This window comes from Petaurus breviceps, unplaced genomic scaffold, assembly GCF_028583685.1.
Source record: "Petaurus breviceps papuanus isolate PSGF00001 unplaced genomic scaffold, PetGlider_PUasm1.0 76, whole genome shotgun sequence".
In the NCBI taxonomy this organism is placed as follows: domain Eukaryota; kingdom Metazoa; phylum Chordata; class Mammalia; order Diprotodontia; family Petauridae; genus Petaurus; species Petaurus breviceps.
The window spans coordinates 52,006,476-52,022,475 of NW_027186473.1; the positions used below are offsets into that span (position 1 = coordinate 52,006,476).

The following is a 16,000-nucleotide window of genomic DNA, read 5'->3' on the forward strand; positions in this document are numbered from 1 at the left end:
AAGTCAGGCAGAAAATGGCAACTGAGTCAATCGTCAGGCATCAATGGCTGCTGCCCTGTGGCCTCAAGGTAGGCTAACAGAACTGAATGATAACATGCTGAAACAAAATCCCTCATAACGAAAATCTGTTCAGAATCAGTCATGTTGAGGCTGACTTAGAATTTTGTTTTGAGAATTGCTAAACATGCATTTAACTTTCATACAAAACCAAGTTTTTGCTGACTTCAAGATGTAGATTTCCTCCCCCACATGAAACAACACATTCCAGAAGACGTCAGGAAAGATCTGAATGAAGCTTTGGCTAGCATCTGTTTCTAATGTTCCCAGACACTCGTTTTCTGATCACCAGCATAACACAGCTCAACATGAAACAGGCAACTCATTTCTCCCTCTGAATGTCCACAATTAGCAAAGTGAGAGAGCAGAAAAAGGGCATTCTTTATGCCACTGACTAGCTGTGTGACCCTGGGCTAGTCATGTTGCCTCTAGAAGACTCCCCTTTTATATATTAGTAAAATGGGGGTGGGGTTGGGACTGGACTACATGGCCTTTTAGATGCAGACTGCGGATGATATTGCCTGAATACACAATTCCTGGAATGTTGGGACTTGATCATATTCTTTTGCCTTTCTTGTATTATTCTCCATCGTATCTCATTCTCCATAAGTATTGTCTCTCCAACCTGAATGGAAGTTCCTTGAGGGAAGAGGTCTGTGTCACCTATTCCTTCTAAATCCAATGTAAGATGTGTAGTAGTTTTCGTAACATAGTTTACTGAAATGAATTTCAGTATAAGAATATAATTCTGGAGGAAAACCATTATAGCAGAAACAGGGCTTATATTATTGTCATGTGATGTTGTTTTTCCTTCATCTTCAAAGAATAAGAAAAACGTCATGGTGTGATGTCTTGACTTGAGAGTGAACTGGATTTAAGTGAGACAGAGTTGTGCAAAATCATCAGCCTCGCTCTCTCTTCCTTAGTCAATAAAGTCCAGTGGCAAGACAAAAGTCAGGACAACTGGCAATGGCCCAGGAAGCAGTGGATGACCTTGGCATCTTCGATATCTGACCAAGCTCTAAGGGCTCCACATACCTGCTTCAGCTGCCTTCATGGCCATTGGAACAAACTATTCTCATCCGCCCATTCTGCCAGAGGAAGTCTTCACATGTTGGGGGCAGATAGTTCCCTAACTCACCGACAGATTTGAGGCCTGTAGGTTTTCAACCTGGTTTAGTCAGTTTGTCAAGTGGGGTGTGACTGCAGTGTATTCTACAGCTTCTTGGATGTGAGAGGTGGGTGAATCAGGTGGATACCAAAGATGGATGAGCAGCCTTGAAAAGTTTCTGGCAAGCCCTCACACCAGAGGCACCAGTTCTCCCTGAACAACCTATACACCCCTATTACCACTTAGTATTTACTAACTATACTAGCCACTCAACAGAGCATATAAAAGAAACAGAACCTGCCTTCTGTGAACAAATAACAAATAAACATAAAAATATCAGATAAAAAACAAATAAAAGTAGCAAAGGAACTCATCAGTAATGTAATGTTTATAATCGTGAAAAATAAAATCTCATCCCTAGAGCTAGAACTGTGTGTCAGATATATTTTACCAAATGATGATGCTTTGTACATGATACACATATAGATTATAAGTCACACCTGTGAGAACAACCATTTTCTGCTTCTGAACTATTGGAAAAAAAAGATGGATAATCAGAGGCTTTGTTATGGTTGACAGATGCTTTGAGCTGCTGTGACCCAATCAAATCCTTGATCTGGGCTTTTCTGAGAATTTTCCCTGTGCTCTCTTGAACACTTTTCTGCACACACAGGTATTTACCATATGGAAAAAGGGATGAAAGTACTATAGTTTGTGTGTTCAGACACAACTAGAAACTCTAAACTTCTTTATCATAGTATGGATGTTACTTAGGCAGAAACCTGCTGTATAGTCAAAGAACTTTTCAGGCTGTGTAAGCTTCCACAAAGACAATTCCAAATATGATCTTTTGCTGCTTTATTCCAAAACTGTAAGTAGCTGCAGTAATGAGAAAGCAGGATCCTTGCAGAAGTCCCCATAGGCTTACACTGTATTTCCCCATATTCTGTCTATAGTAGGGCTATAAATAGAGGACTCAAGATGTCATTAGGCCACTTAGAAGACCAAATGTATTTTTGTTTCCTTAAAATGACTTGGATTTGAAAATGAGATAGCTCTCTTTACTTGTCCTAATTCATCTCACAGAAACAGGAATCATATTTCTGCTGATTTACAAACAAAAATTCTCCAAGAGTTGGGCTCTAGGAGGGAACTCCAATTCTCAACTCCTGCAATTAGTTTAATTAAATGCAAAGTTGCCATTGTATATCATTTATTAATGTATTAATTGACTCTAAGAACACAGTGATATTTAGCTGGACGTATGTAGCTGACCTTTATGTTACTCTTGTGCCGACAAGAATCAGTTTTTGAATAATGTACTCATAGTGAGGAACTGTAGCAACATCCACAACAAGAAAATTCCTACTACACAATGTATTGTTTAAACAGCATTCTGACTGAATAATATTACTTTCCTCCTTTATTAAATTTTATATGAACACAAAAATGTGCCAGAGAGAAAAATTTATTTTCTTCCAAAAAACTGTTTGCCAACATCTAGCCATAAAATCCTCCACAAAATCATATTCTCTAGAAAATAAGCTAACTGATAATTATTAAACTTTTTTTTATTATAGAACACATATTTCTGGCATTGTGATCATGTCATGTTCTAAATTGAGAGGGAGCAAAGATCTACATGAAGTACCCTTGAATCTCTTGCATAAACCTCTTGAAATGACATTGACTCACTGAAGTCACCTCCCTGGCATAAGCAAAGGGAAAACTGCTTTCTAAAGGAAAAACTATTAGTAATAATTCTCCATGCCTCTCATCAAGCTTATCAATGTTTTAAAGAACAGAAAAACCTCTGGGAAAAAATTCTCTATGTAAATAATATAAACAGACTTCAATTTGTCAGTAGATTTGAAATGAAATCTTAAAAAGAGATTTAAAGACTTCACCAACAGAAAAAATGAAATGAGTCTATCTGTGTACAATTTTTAGAAGTCAAGACCTAATAATCAACACATAAAGTGAAATAAAAATCTTAAATTTAATGCCACCTCTGTTATACAAAGTGAAACATCTCAACTTATATTCAGCTATTCGGGAAAAATAAAACTCCTGACACCTGCAGATGTGACATCAGAAAGAAACCAAAATATACAAATCAACCTTCCTACCTCCAGAAGACAAGGAAAGCAGTCACTATAGCAAGTGAATATAGGATTCAAAATCTGGCAAAAAAAATGAGGTGATATAAGTTGGCTCCAAACCATTAACAATGTTTTTTCAAAGATTGAGTTATAAGATTAACAGTTGCCAGAGCATCAACTATTTATTCAATGTTAAAGCAAACATTTTTATTAACAAAATACTCCCTAAATTGCAAATAAAAAATGTGAAATTTGATCCAACACCTGTAGCAAATGGGAAGGAGGTCCATGACCAAGGGCACTCTGTGGGTCTGAACACTGTGGAGTGTTCTCTGATCTTGTTCTAAAGAGAACAAAACCGCACCCACTGCTGTAAATGTGGTTTATTCCTTCTTCAAATTTATCGAAATGAAAATTTCTTAATCAGCATTTAGCACTTCTGAAAAGGTCTCTTCCTACATGAAATTTTATAAACTTGATTCTTCTACAAGCTCTTCAAACATCTCCAAAATTTTAAGATAGCAGTAACAGATAAGTAGCACGTTGCTTTAAAAAGCAATTAATGAAGTAAACTTACATCATGCATGGAGTCCAATAGCTTAGTCAGCTGATAGAATCTTTGCCAGCTTTGCCCAGAGTTACTCGGACATTTTGTTACCATTTTCCGCAACTCTTTGATGTAATTTGTCCTCATTTCTTCAAATGCAACTTGGCTTTTGAGGCCATCCTTGGGAACTGTGTTGAAAAACATGGATGTGATAAAACATTACACTGCTTTATAATTTAACAAGTTAATGTATATAAAACATTACTTAATGCATATAAATATTCTAACATCTCTGGGCACTCGTTTTTAGATGAATATTAAATATTATGAATGATACTGAAGAATAAATATAATTAGATATTTAAAGATTCACATACTGGAAATTGTACATGATATATGAGAGCACACACACTAAAATCACATTATTATTCCTTGCCTTCAAAGCATTTTACAAATCCTGGCTACTTAACTTTGCCACCACTTCAGAGGTTAAAAAATTTTAGCTGACCTATCAAACCCTCCCTCCAAGAGATAAGCATGTATTCTCAGAGCATTCCCTTTCCATTTAGTGATTGATCTCATGATGTGTGAGAGTGTGCTGCAATATCTCATAAAGACATATCTTAGCAATCTTATCAACTGGCAAGAGGTAAATTCATGAGTCACAGAAAGAGAGTTTGGTTTGGTAGGATGGGAGAGGGGGTGAACCAGTTGTTCAGACAATGGTTTCTCCTAAGGCGAAATTTAATGATACAACAAAATTAAAAGTAATAGAATAGGACTTCTGTCAAAGTTCAGAATATAGTAGGTTTTTGTTTATTTTCACATAGTCATTTATATTTAAAGTGAAATATCTCATTTTAAGTGTGATTTATTTTCATTATATCTTCATTTCAGTTAGGTTCTGAGTTTTAAAAGCGATTCTAACTATGGGTTTATGCTTATGCACTGACTATTCAATTTTGAAGACCCATTACAAATTCACATGTATCATCAAAGATATGCTAAAGACAAGGCACATTTTTGAGTAGACATGTGATGTTGGTGATCAGACATACCATGAAATTTCTAAATAAAATCATTTCAACCCTGGTTTTAAAAACATAATGCTTTTGATTCTTGGTTCAGGTTAATTCATAGTCTGCCAGTGAAAGGAGGGGAGAAAATGTAGAGAAATCTGTTATAAGCACCTGCCCATATTGGTGACGGTCTCATGATCAATATTTTAAAAACCTTGTCATAAAAATTCATACTTTCAAAAATAAATTCTCTGGGGCAGCCAGGTAGCGCAGTGAGTAAGAGCACCGGTTCCAGTGTTGAGAAGACCTGGAGATCGAATCCCGGGCTCAGACACTTAGCACCCACCCAGAAACACCTGGCCGTGTAACCTTGAGCAAGTTACTTAACCCCAATTGCTTAGGGGCAGCCAGGTGGTTCAGCGAGTAAGAGCACCGGCTCCAGTGTCGGGATGACCTGGATCAAATCCGGGCTCAGATACTCAGCACCACACCCAGAAATAACTGGCCATGTAACCTTGAGCAAGTTACTTAACCCCAATTGCTTTAAAAAAAAATAAATAAATTCTCTATTTCTTTAAGTTGTTCAGTCAACAAGCATTTGTTAACATCATATGCATCAATTTTGTAATTACTACTACTGAAAAGTAATAATGGAGGATGTTATCTGAATAAAACTGTAGATTCATTTTCTATCCAGAATTCTAAAATTAGGTCCAGCCTTCAGAAGAGCACTGGAAAGTTGCACAAATCAAATACTAATATAAAAAGAATCTTTAGGTCTAAATCACATGTGTCCATAGTGAGGCTTATTTCTTCATATTACAAAATTCCACTAAGGAACTCTATAGCTTTCCTTCATAGTACATTAAATGTAACATCATCTGGAGTGAGGAGGGAAAATCTTACATTTTATTAGAGCTTCACTATTGTCTTTTGGGTCATTAATGCTTGGCAAATCTGCTTAGATCAAAATGGGCATTCTTCTTAAGCCTTTAGATTTTAGATGGTTGTTTTACTCAGATTCTGAAGTTATTAAACTTTATGCCAAGTATTATTACTTATGAGAGGCAGTATGGTATACTGGGTAAAGTATTCAGTCTCAGGAAGCTCTGGGCTTGAGTCTGACACATCTGACACATCCTGGCTGAGTGACCCTTGGGCTGGCCACTTGGGTCTCAGGCAACTCTTTATTAACTGTGAGTTGCAGAGCAGGTGCTGATCTGGATTGGAAAGGAGAGTCTCCTCATTGGGAATTGCCTGTACCCATGAAATCACAGGTCTGGTCTCCCTCCCACACCCATTATTACTTTTATTTTACTGTTAAAACTAAAATGTATCCTATTTCTCAGCCAGATTTTTCCAAAAACTGAAATAAACCCATAAATAAAGAGGACTTAAGCAAAACATCACACTTTGGATGCCAGCCCAGAGTTCTGATTTTACTTATTAAATGCAGCCGGGCTTGCTTTTGGAAATCTTCCAAAAATCTATGGACTGGAGAAAAGCAGAGAAGAAAAAATTGAGATGTAATATCTTTCTTCTACATGCAGAAGGAGCAAAATGATGTCATCATCAATAAAATGCTCCCAAATACATTTTACATTGCCTAGCAGGTATATAAGATTTCAGTATCCCCAAATAAGAAGGAAAATTCTTGTGCCTTCTTCCACAGGTTATCATGAGAACTTAGTGAAACTTTTAATGCCATTTATTTTTCTTTGTCTGAAAATTGTGCTACTTAAATATTGGAAAAACAAAAAATTATCATAGTAGGCACCATAATTATAGCATTGTCTATTCTTGACTGAATCAGTTTATATGAGAAAGTAGGACTAGACAACTCACTTAGACTAAATAGTCTAGGTCGAGGAATAAAGACACACCACACAATGCAATTTACTGAAAATTAAATTAATCTATAATGTTGGCATATTTTTCCAAAATCTTTCTTGTTACTAGAGGTTAAAAAAGAAATTGAAGCAATGAACAAGAGAGGTGGAAGATGGCAGGCTTGAGAGAGAGAGAGAGAGAGAGAGAGAGAGAGGAGAGTGCGTGTGTGTGTGTTGTGTGTATGTGTATCTCAGGGAGGAGGTTATTGGAAGGGTGTAATCTTAAACTCTCAAATTGGCATGAATCATACTTTTGAGACTTTAGCACTACAGCTATATATCTTGAAATAAAAAGTTCACAAAGTTACTGTGTTACTATGTACAGTCTAAATAACATTTAGCTGGATTATAGAAGTCAGAAGACTATCTGTTCTTGACGTTGATGTGAAAGATCATGGAGAGACTGTAGATCATGCATGGAGAAATGAAAAAGGGCTAGATTTGGAATCAGAGGACCCAAGTTCAAATGCTGACTATTCACTTACTGTGACCTTAGGCAAGTTACTTAAACTCTAGGACTCTTTCTCTTCATCTATAAAATGAGATGTTTGGACTAGATGGACTCTCAGGGTGCCTAAGTCTATAAAAGAGACCTATTTAGTCTAATGGTTCTCAAACTTTTTGGTCTTATGACCTTTTGCAGTCTTAAAACTAAATGAGGAACCCTAAAAACTTTTGTTATTGTGGATTATTTCTCTCAAGATATACCATATTAGAAAGTTAAAACTGATACATTTAAAAATTTATTCACTCATCAAAATAATAACTCCATTACATGTTAACAATAACATATTTTAATGAAAATAAATATATTTTCCAAAACAAAAAATGAAAAGAGTGGCATTTTTTACATATTTTTGTAAATCCCTTTAATGTCTGGCTTAACAGAAGACAGCTGGATTCTCATATCTGCTTCTCCATGTAGTCTGTTGTGATTTTGGCTGAAGTATATGAAGAAAATCTGACCTCAGTTATGTAAATGGAAAAGGGAGGACTATTTTAATAAATAATGTCTTAGTACTATGATAACAGTTTTGACCTCATTATTGTTCAGTCATGTCTGACTTTTCATGATTCCATGGACCATGGGACACCAATACCATCCATGGGGTTTCATTGCCAAAGATACTGGATTGGTTTGCCACTTCCTTCTCCAGTGGATTAAGGCAAGCAGAGTATTAAGTGACTTGCCCAGAGTCACACAACTAATAAGTGTCTGAGGTAGGATTTGAACTTAGTTTTTACTGACTCCAGGGCTAATGCTTTATCCACTGAATCACCTAGCTGCCTCAAGACCTCAAAGATCCCCTGAAAGGGTCTCAGGGACCTCCAAGTGCACCATACCTGGAGAACCACTGATTAAGTCCAACTGTCCATTTTACAGAGGAAGAAGCTAAAGACCAGAGGGGAAGTGATTGCTCTGAGGTTACAGAGTTAGTGACTGAGCTACTGAAATGGCCTATAGGACTAAAATGTCGAGGAACTGCAACACGCTACACATGATTCACAGTGAGGGTAAGCTGTATACTTGGGATCAAACCAAATGGTAAGATCTCTTCTCTGAGCTGTAGTCCAGCAACAATGGCCCACTGGACATTCTGAATTAGATGTACCAAAGAGATCTCAAACACAACAAATCCTAAACTGCCTTCATTATCCTTCTCAATCTCCCTATTTCTGTTGAGGGCACCACAATAATAAGTCATCCAAAGTTCACAACCTCTCTGACACCTTCCCCCTCCATCACTTCGAAATATGCCACTACTACTTGCTGCCTCTCTATACTTTTAGCTTTTTAAACAATTTTTTTAAATTTTTTTTTTTTTGCTTTTTGGAGGGCAGTTGGGGTTAAGTGACTTGCCCAAAGTCACATGGCTAGTAATTGTGTCAACTGTCTAAGGCTGCATTTGAACTCAGATCCTCCTGATTCCAGGGCCAGTGCTCTATTCACTGCGCCACCTAGCCGCCCCTTAAACAAAATTTAATTAAGAGAAATGCCTAGATCATCAATTTTGTTCCATACTACTAAAGTTAAACAGTTCAGGAGGAGTAACCTAATCCTGGAACAAATCAAACTTTTTCCCATCTTACTCTTGTAAGCAACTGGAATATTTTATTAAAATGAAGAGAAAAGGAAAGTAAGAAAAAGTCCTAGGATTGACATCAATTTACTTGTGCTTAGAAGCAGCAACACTTTCATTATGGTATACTCTTCAAAAGTAAGCTGCAGACGGACAAACTGAAGGCTGATTTGGTGCATCCCTTGGCACAGTTCATACATGGCAGACTGACGCATCTTCTCTCTGCAAAAGAGGAAAAAAGTCTTGAGAATTTAGTCTTCATTACAAAACCCAGAATAGCAGGCCAAAATGTAACTGGCCAAGATAATGTCATAAATGAGATATGAGTCAGAGTTTTTCTTCCTGTCTCGATATAGAGCAGATGAAACTTTTGCTGACAGGAGCAATACTGTTTAAGAGAACACTCTTTGCTATCATTCTTTTAAAAACAAAAAATGGCGGTGACATCTCCTCCTAGGCCCTGAGACAGGATTGGTATTCCTAAAATCGTTCTTCCTCAACGAATGCTGCGATTTTAGCTTATGTTGAGCAATATTAACCTATCTGGGTTCTCATTAACCCAAAGACGGGGTTGCGGAGATGGTCTTGTAGGATGAGAATGTCAGGGCAATTACAACAAGTTTCAAATGATGTAGACTGGGCCTAAGCCCCATGTTTTGGATCAAACTAAATAGTAAGAACTCCTTTCTGCACTTTATTCTTACTATAACAATGGCTGGCCCATTAGATATTTTGAATTGAATGTACACAGCATGTCCAAAGTTGACACCATTTTCCTTTATTGCCTCTTCCTGATGAGAGCACCAACATGTTAAGCCACTCAGGTTCACAACCTTTGTGTCACTTTCCATTCTTCACTTTCAGATATGCCAGTCAAACTGTGTTATTCCTACCCCTATGAATGAAATGTCATTACATAAAATCATCTGGGAGTCACTATAACACTTCTTACAAGTAATTTCCACCACTGCAACATCACCACAAAGCTCCTTCTCTTCATTCAAATTCAGGCCCTTATCAACACTCATCTAGATTCCTACAATATAATCTAATTTGTTTTCCTGCCTCAATTCTCTGCCCACACCAATTCATTCTTCACATAGCAGACAGAGATTTTCCTAAAGTACAGATCTGATTATGCATTTCAAATCCCTTGACCATCACATCAATTCCAGGGTTGCTAACACTACCATCAAATATAAACATTTTATATCTGTTTATCACAAAGTTCTCCCCAGTCAGACCACATTCTTCTTTTCTAGTCTTAACCCCACTACCCTCTCTGAACTAAAAAGCACAGTCAAGCTAGCTTTCTTCATATTCCATACCATGCAATATTCCCATGCCCACCTCTATGACTTTGCCTTGGCTCTCCAACAGGACTAGAATGTATTCTCTTTCCACCTATGCTTCCTAATTTTCCCTTTCCTCCACCCACCTTCCAGGAACTCCCTTCCAATTTTACCTTGTACTAATCTAAATATACATGCATTCACTATTAAACTGAAAGCTTTTGAAGGGCAGGGGTCATCTTGCAGTAACTCGGTAACCCCCAAACTAGAAAAATGCATGGTGTGGTTGGTTCTTGTTAATAAGTTAGCATGGATTTAAAGGCCCTTGATTTAAAAGAAACTATCTACTCTATTCCTTGTTACTTATATTTAATATCTCTCTTTCCTTTAATAGCCCAAGGTTTCATTGCGAATGGCAGAATAAGGTAGAAATATGCTGACAAGTAAGGAAAGCAGCTATGCATAGTAGTCAATGCAACAGAAAGGAATCAGGAGATGTATGTTTAAGTATTCTAAGCAGCTCTGACAACTTGTATAAATCACGTCACATCCAAAAGTCTTAGTTTTCTCATATAGAAAATGAAAAAGTTGAATTAGATTAGGTTCTGGACCTATTCTATAATATGAATCCCTCTGGCTCTGACTTGAAACATATAGACTTCTCTGAATAATGTTTTTAAATATGTAAAATAAAAGACAGGATTAATAATGGAAACCAAACACAGTGAGATCTCTGTCAGTCTTTCTATCTCAAACAAGCTCGAAAACTTCAAGTTAAGAACTCCTGGAGTAGATGATCTAAATTGAATTCTAGAAAACAGGTAAAATTTTATGGTGCAGTTTATAAAAATAAAACTAAATCTATGACCACAGCACATTTATGGCCCATATTATAAAGAAATTGAGAGCTCAGTGTAGCAAGACATCTGCGTATGAAAGAAAGTAGTGGGTCTGAAAAAGAATGAAGGCAACTCTCTGCTTCTAAATGATCAACACTGGCATTCCCCCAAAATGTCACCCATTCCTGAAATCTGACTTTGGAAACACTGTGTTTATTTTTGATGATACATACATAGACACACACACATATATGTAAGTTTGTATACCAAGTTATTTGATACATACATAATACAATAAAAGTAAACCAGGGAATGACAATTAATTACTTCTTACTGGATAGATATGTACCATAGCAGCTTTTAATGTACCTCCAAAAAGCTGGAGGCACTGATGAGTGGATATTATTTAATATTTTAACTAGCTCTCCCCTCAAGCTTATTTCACTTTCCTCTTCTTATGTTAAAACCGAGATCCTATACTGCCCTGAAGGTATATGTTAACAACACCTTTAGAATTTAAGCTCCAAAAGAGTAGAAATTATGTCTTTTTTTTCTAATCAACTTCTTAAATAACATACAGGTTCAAGATCATGAAGAATATTTTAAATAGATATCTGATGAAATTAGGGAAAAAACAAATGAAAGACCAACTAGAAATATTGAAATATGCTAACGTTACGTACTTTGATGATGTTTTTCTTTGTCAGGCAAAAAAACAACAACTGGTCTCTGAAGTCCTTGAAATATTGAGATGGGCTCCCATATAAAGCAACTTAATGAGGGTGATTAAAGTCTCTGGTTAACTGCTTTATGCATTAATGGAAATAACTGAATGTATATGTGCATGTTCAAAATTAGAATTTATAGACTAATATGCTGAGTCTTTCAATATGATGCTCACCACACATACCAAAATGGCTAAGCCTTACAGCTGATCACACAAACCTCATCATTATGTTTGAGTAAATGAAACATTGTATTGCATGGTCAGTATAACAGATGGTCCCTGTCTCTAGTCAGTTATGTTTTTATTTTACTTTTTATAAAATAGTATGCACACAGTTTCATGGCTTATGATAAAAATGACCTCAATTTAAACACTGGAATCAATCCAGCTTACTGCTTTTGACATTTTAAAAAGTAGTCCTGCTAGATTTTTCTTCTATTGATGAAGCAAAGCATTATCTGAAGGAGAACCATTATGCTCATTTGAGTTTTGATCATGTTATTACTTCTGATGATGTTTACTTCATATATTCACAGCAAGGGCAGAATTCTGGACTTTACTTCCAGGAATCACTTGTGGATGTTATTCTATAGTTCACTTTATTGGGCTAACATAGAAAAAGAAAGATTTGTTATCCAACAGTCTCTATGACACATGCTATTAACTTTGTGCAGTACAATTCAACTTCTACCTAAAAGCTAATTCAGTTTTTGGCGGTCACTTTAATTGGTGTTCTAAGAAGGGATGTGTTTTTTTTAAAATAATTTTCCCTAATTACATGTAAAAACAATTTTAAACATTTAAAAAAAGTTTTGAGTCAAATTCTATCCCTTTCTCCTCTCTTTCTCCTTCCTTAAGACAGTAAGCAATCTGATATAGATTGTGTATGTGCAATTGCGTAAAACACTAGAAGGGATAAATATTTAAAAAATTGCAATAGGTCTTTAGCATCAGAATTTCCATTGACCTTAAAGGATATGGTACATAAAGAAATAACATGTGACAATCTGGAAATCTAAAAGGGGTGAGAAAACACCTTTTACAGGAAATTATTACAGGAATACTTACAGGAAAATCATAATATAGGTAGGATGGTGAGTTGAACTTGGAAAATCAGGAAAATCTGAGTTTGAATTTTGCTTCAGACATACTTAATAGTCTTATGACCCTAGGTAAGTGTATCTAAGGGGCCTTTTGTTATCCTTCTTAGAATTAGTTTCTCAGGATCCATGACCACAGCAATGTCTAGTTTTCAGATGTTAGATAATAATTCCCAGAATAGCCCCAAGGATTCCTAGATACTAATTCCTAGGATCACAGATAGTACTATTGCAACTGTACTGTGAGATATGGGGGTGACATAATGTGTTATTTACTACACTTGTACAGAATGACAATATTGCTAAAGTTAACCTGTGAGCTTTATGTTGGCAAGTTGTCTGTTGCCCTATAAAGCAAGTGGGCACTGGTCAGTGAGTAGGGAGAAACCATGGGGAACCCACAGGGGAAACTATGGGTAATGCACAGAGGAATGCATTGTACCTGCATCAACCAGTCCCCATTGAGGCTTGAGGGGATTTAGGGGTGCCCACAAGCTGTGCCTGTCTCGATTGACCCCATCAAGATGTAGGGGTAGTTGTCCCCTCTTCTCATCGGCTCCTTCAAGAAGGGTGATTAGGAAATGCTGAAGGAGTTAGTGCTCCCATTATCAGCAATTCTTTGAGAAGACTAGACTAGAATAAAGCTGATTATTAACCCTCCAACGGTGTCTGCCTGCCTGACCAGATCAAGAATGAACCTGTTAGATGTTAGTGACCCCAAAACTCTAGTACCTCCCGTGTCTTACCTGTGAAACAGTAAGTCAATTACCTTCTCTTAGTCTTAGTTTCCTCATCTGTATTATTGAGGACAGCACCTATTCCACAGGATTGTTGTGAGGATCAAATGAGTTATGTAAAGTGTTTTGCAAACATAAAAATGTCAGATATATGCCATACCACTGACACTGTAGACAGCCTTCATGTATTAATGCCTTATCTACCTACTACACAGTTTTTGTCAAACAGCTTTTCCTACAGTATGGAGCTTTTTATCTGTAGCATGGGCTATCTGTTTATTTGGATTAGGGTTAGTGGGTGTGAAAAGGCTTAGCTGCAGTCTCCTTTAATAGGATCATGGGTTTTGATAGTGGGATAGACCCTAAAGATTATTAACTCTAAATTTCTTATAAACAAACATGAGCTATAAAACTTCAGGCTTCTGAGACAGATATTTTGTGGGTAACCAACAGTACAACAAACTGATTCTTTGCTTCACAAGGTAAAGATCAACATTAAGGACAGGATTCTTTCACTGGTTACCTTAGTGCAATGAAAACAGAATTCATTACCACAATTAGTTTTAAGTTAAAATTACAAGAACACATCTGTTATATATAGAAAGGTGCAACCCCATGGATATTGCAAATGGATACATAATGAAATAAAGACATTTAACATCAGAGACTTAGCAACTAAGAGATCTCATTGAGTCCAACTCCCTCATTTAATAGCCATAGAGAAAAATGAAATAATTTGCCCAAGGTCACACAAATAGTAAATAGCAATGCCAGATCTCTACCATGTTGCCTCTATTAGTGAACTTAGTTATCCATGCCAATAATGGGGTACCTGGTATGAATGGATGAAAATCATAGGTCACCTACTCAGCTGCGTTAGGATTTGGGCCTGTGCTCTATAGCATAATGGCTGGTTTCATGTCCAGTGTCCATGACACCCTGCTAGCTTGGGGCTAAGGGCTAATAAGGACGTGAAGTTAGAATTATGAATATAACTAAATGACTATACTGATTATACTCATGTATTTCTTAGGATTTGCTACGCCCTCCAATGTAGTTTACATTAACATTTTATAAATCCAATTTCTGAAACTGAATTGACAAGCAGGCTCACATAAATTTATTAAACAATACTGTATAAGGATTTTTATAGGTGAAAAGGGGCCACCACAGGTGCCCAGTGAGTAAATACATTATCAAATTAGATAATGTATGTAGGTAGAGGTTCTGTAAAACTTAAAAGTGTTATATAAATATCATCTATTATCGTCATCATAATGTTTCTCTTTATCCCCTGGCCTGCAGCAAAGGACTACTGTAAATGATTGTTTCATTTGCCTGTGTTTCCTGAGTGTGTAGGCTGTGTATGCTCATGCAGGCCTCAGGTGGCAACAGCCTCAGTTGCAAGCTCAGATACCTTTTTATGAATCTTAAAGACACAGATTGTTGGAACTCATAGTTAGAAGGGGGAATGACAGAATAATGAAACCTAAGGACTTTTCTAATAAATAAAGATGTATATTATGCTCCTCCAATATTTTATGCATTAACAAGTCAAATGGAAGATGACATTCTCTGTGACTTATAAGTCAACTCAATAAGGGAAAAACTTTTTAATGTTGAGTTGTCCAAATGATAGAAGGGGTTCCTTAAAAAGTAGACAGATTAGAGGATTCAGGAGGAGGCTGAATGATAGTATGCCAGTGATGTTGCAGAGTAGAATCCTGTATGGAATGAGAAGTAGAATTTTATGGGGGGCTTGCAATTGTTTTTGTGTCATGGACCCCTTGGGCAGTCTGGTGAAACCTAAGGAACTCTTCTCTGAACAGGATTATTAAATGATTGAAGGAAATGCTAAATTTGTTAGACAGTAATGAAAAGAGAGAGAGAGATGATTTCTCCATCCAAGTTCATGGACTCCCTCAACTCTATCCAGAGACACCATGGGGGTACATGGACCTCAGGTTAAGAACCCTATAGTCTCCTCTATTTTAAAGATCCTATGTTTGTCAGAGTAGCTGGTGGTGCAGTGGACTGAATGCCAGGCCTGAAGTCAAGAAGACTCATCTTCCTCAGTTCAAATCTGGCCTCAGACACTTACTAGGTGTGTGATCCTGGGCAAGTCACTTAACCCTGTTTGCCTCAGTTTCCTATATATAAGGACGATATATAAAATAATCTAGAGAAGGAAACAGCAAACTACTCCACCATTTTTGCCAACAAAACTCTCAATGGGGTTATGAAAAGTTGAAAAAAACTGAAAATGACTGAAGAAATGATCACCATCATCTAAAAGCAAGCATTCAAGGCTAAATTAATTAATCTACTTTTTAAAGGGGAAAAAACTCAGTTCATTTGTATAATCCACTTACTGCTAACTTTAAAAGAAATGAATTTTTATTACTTGGAAAAATATTCTCTCTCTCTCTCTCTCTCTCTCTCTCTCTCTCTCTATATATATATATATATATATATATATATATATATATATATATATAT

At 36.5% G+C, this 16,000-nt stretch overlaps 1 protein-coding gene across 5 annotated transcripts in view; it reads right to left on the bottom strand.

The window, feature by feature from the left end:
• NR3C2 (nuclear receptor subfamily 3 group C member 2) overlaps window positions 1-16,000 on the bottom strand; it is a 440,138-nt gene that overhangs the window by 45,486 nt on the left and 378,652 nt on the right. For all 5 annotated transcript variants that reach the window (XM_069105493.1, XM_069105492.1, XM_069105491.1 and 2 more), the window contains exons 7-8: window positions 8,898-9,028; window positions 3,848-4,005 (exon numbers count right to left, since the gene is read on the bottom strand). In XM_069105493.1, the coding sequence (XP_068961594.1) occupies window positions 3,848-4,005; window positions 8,898-9,028 (289 nt within the window). The remainder of the gene's footprint in view (window positions 1-3,847; window positions 4,006-8,897; window positions 9,029-16,000) is intronic.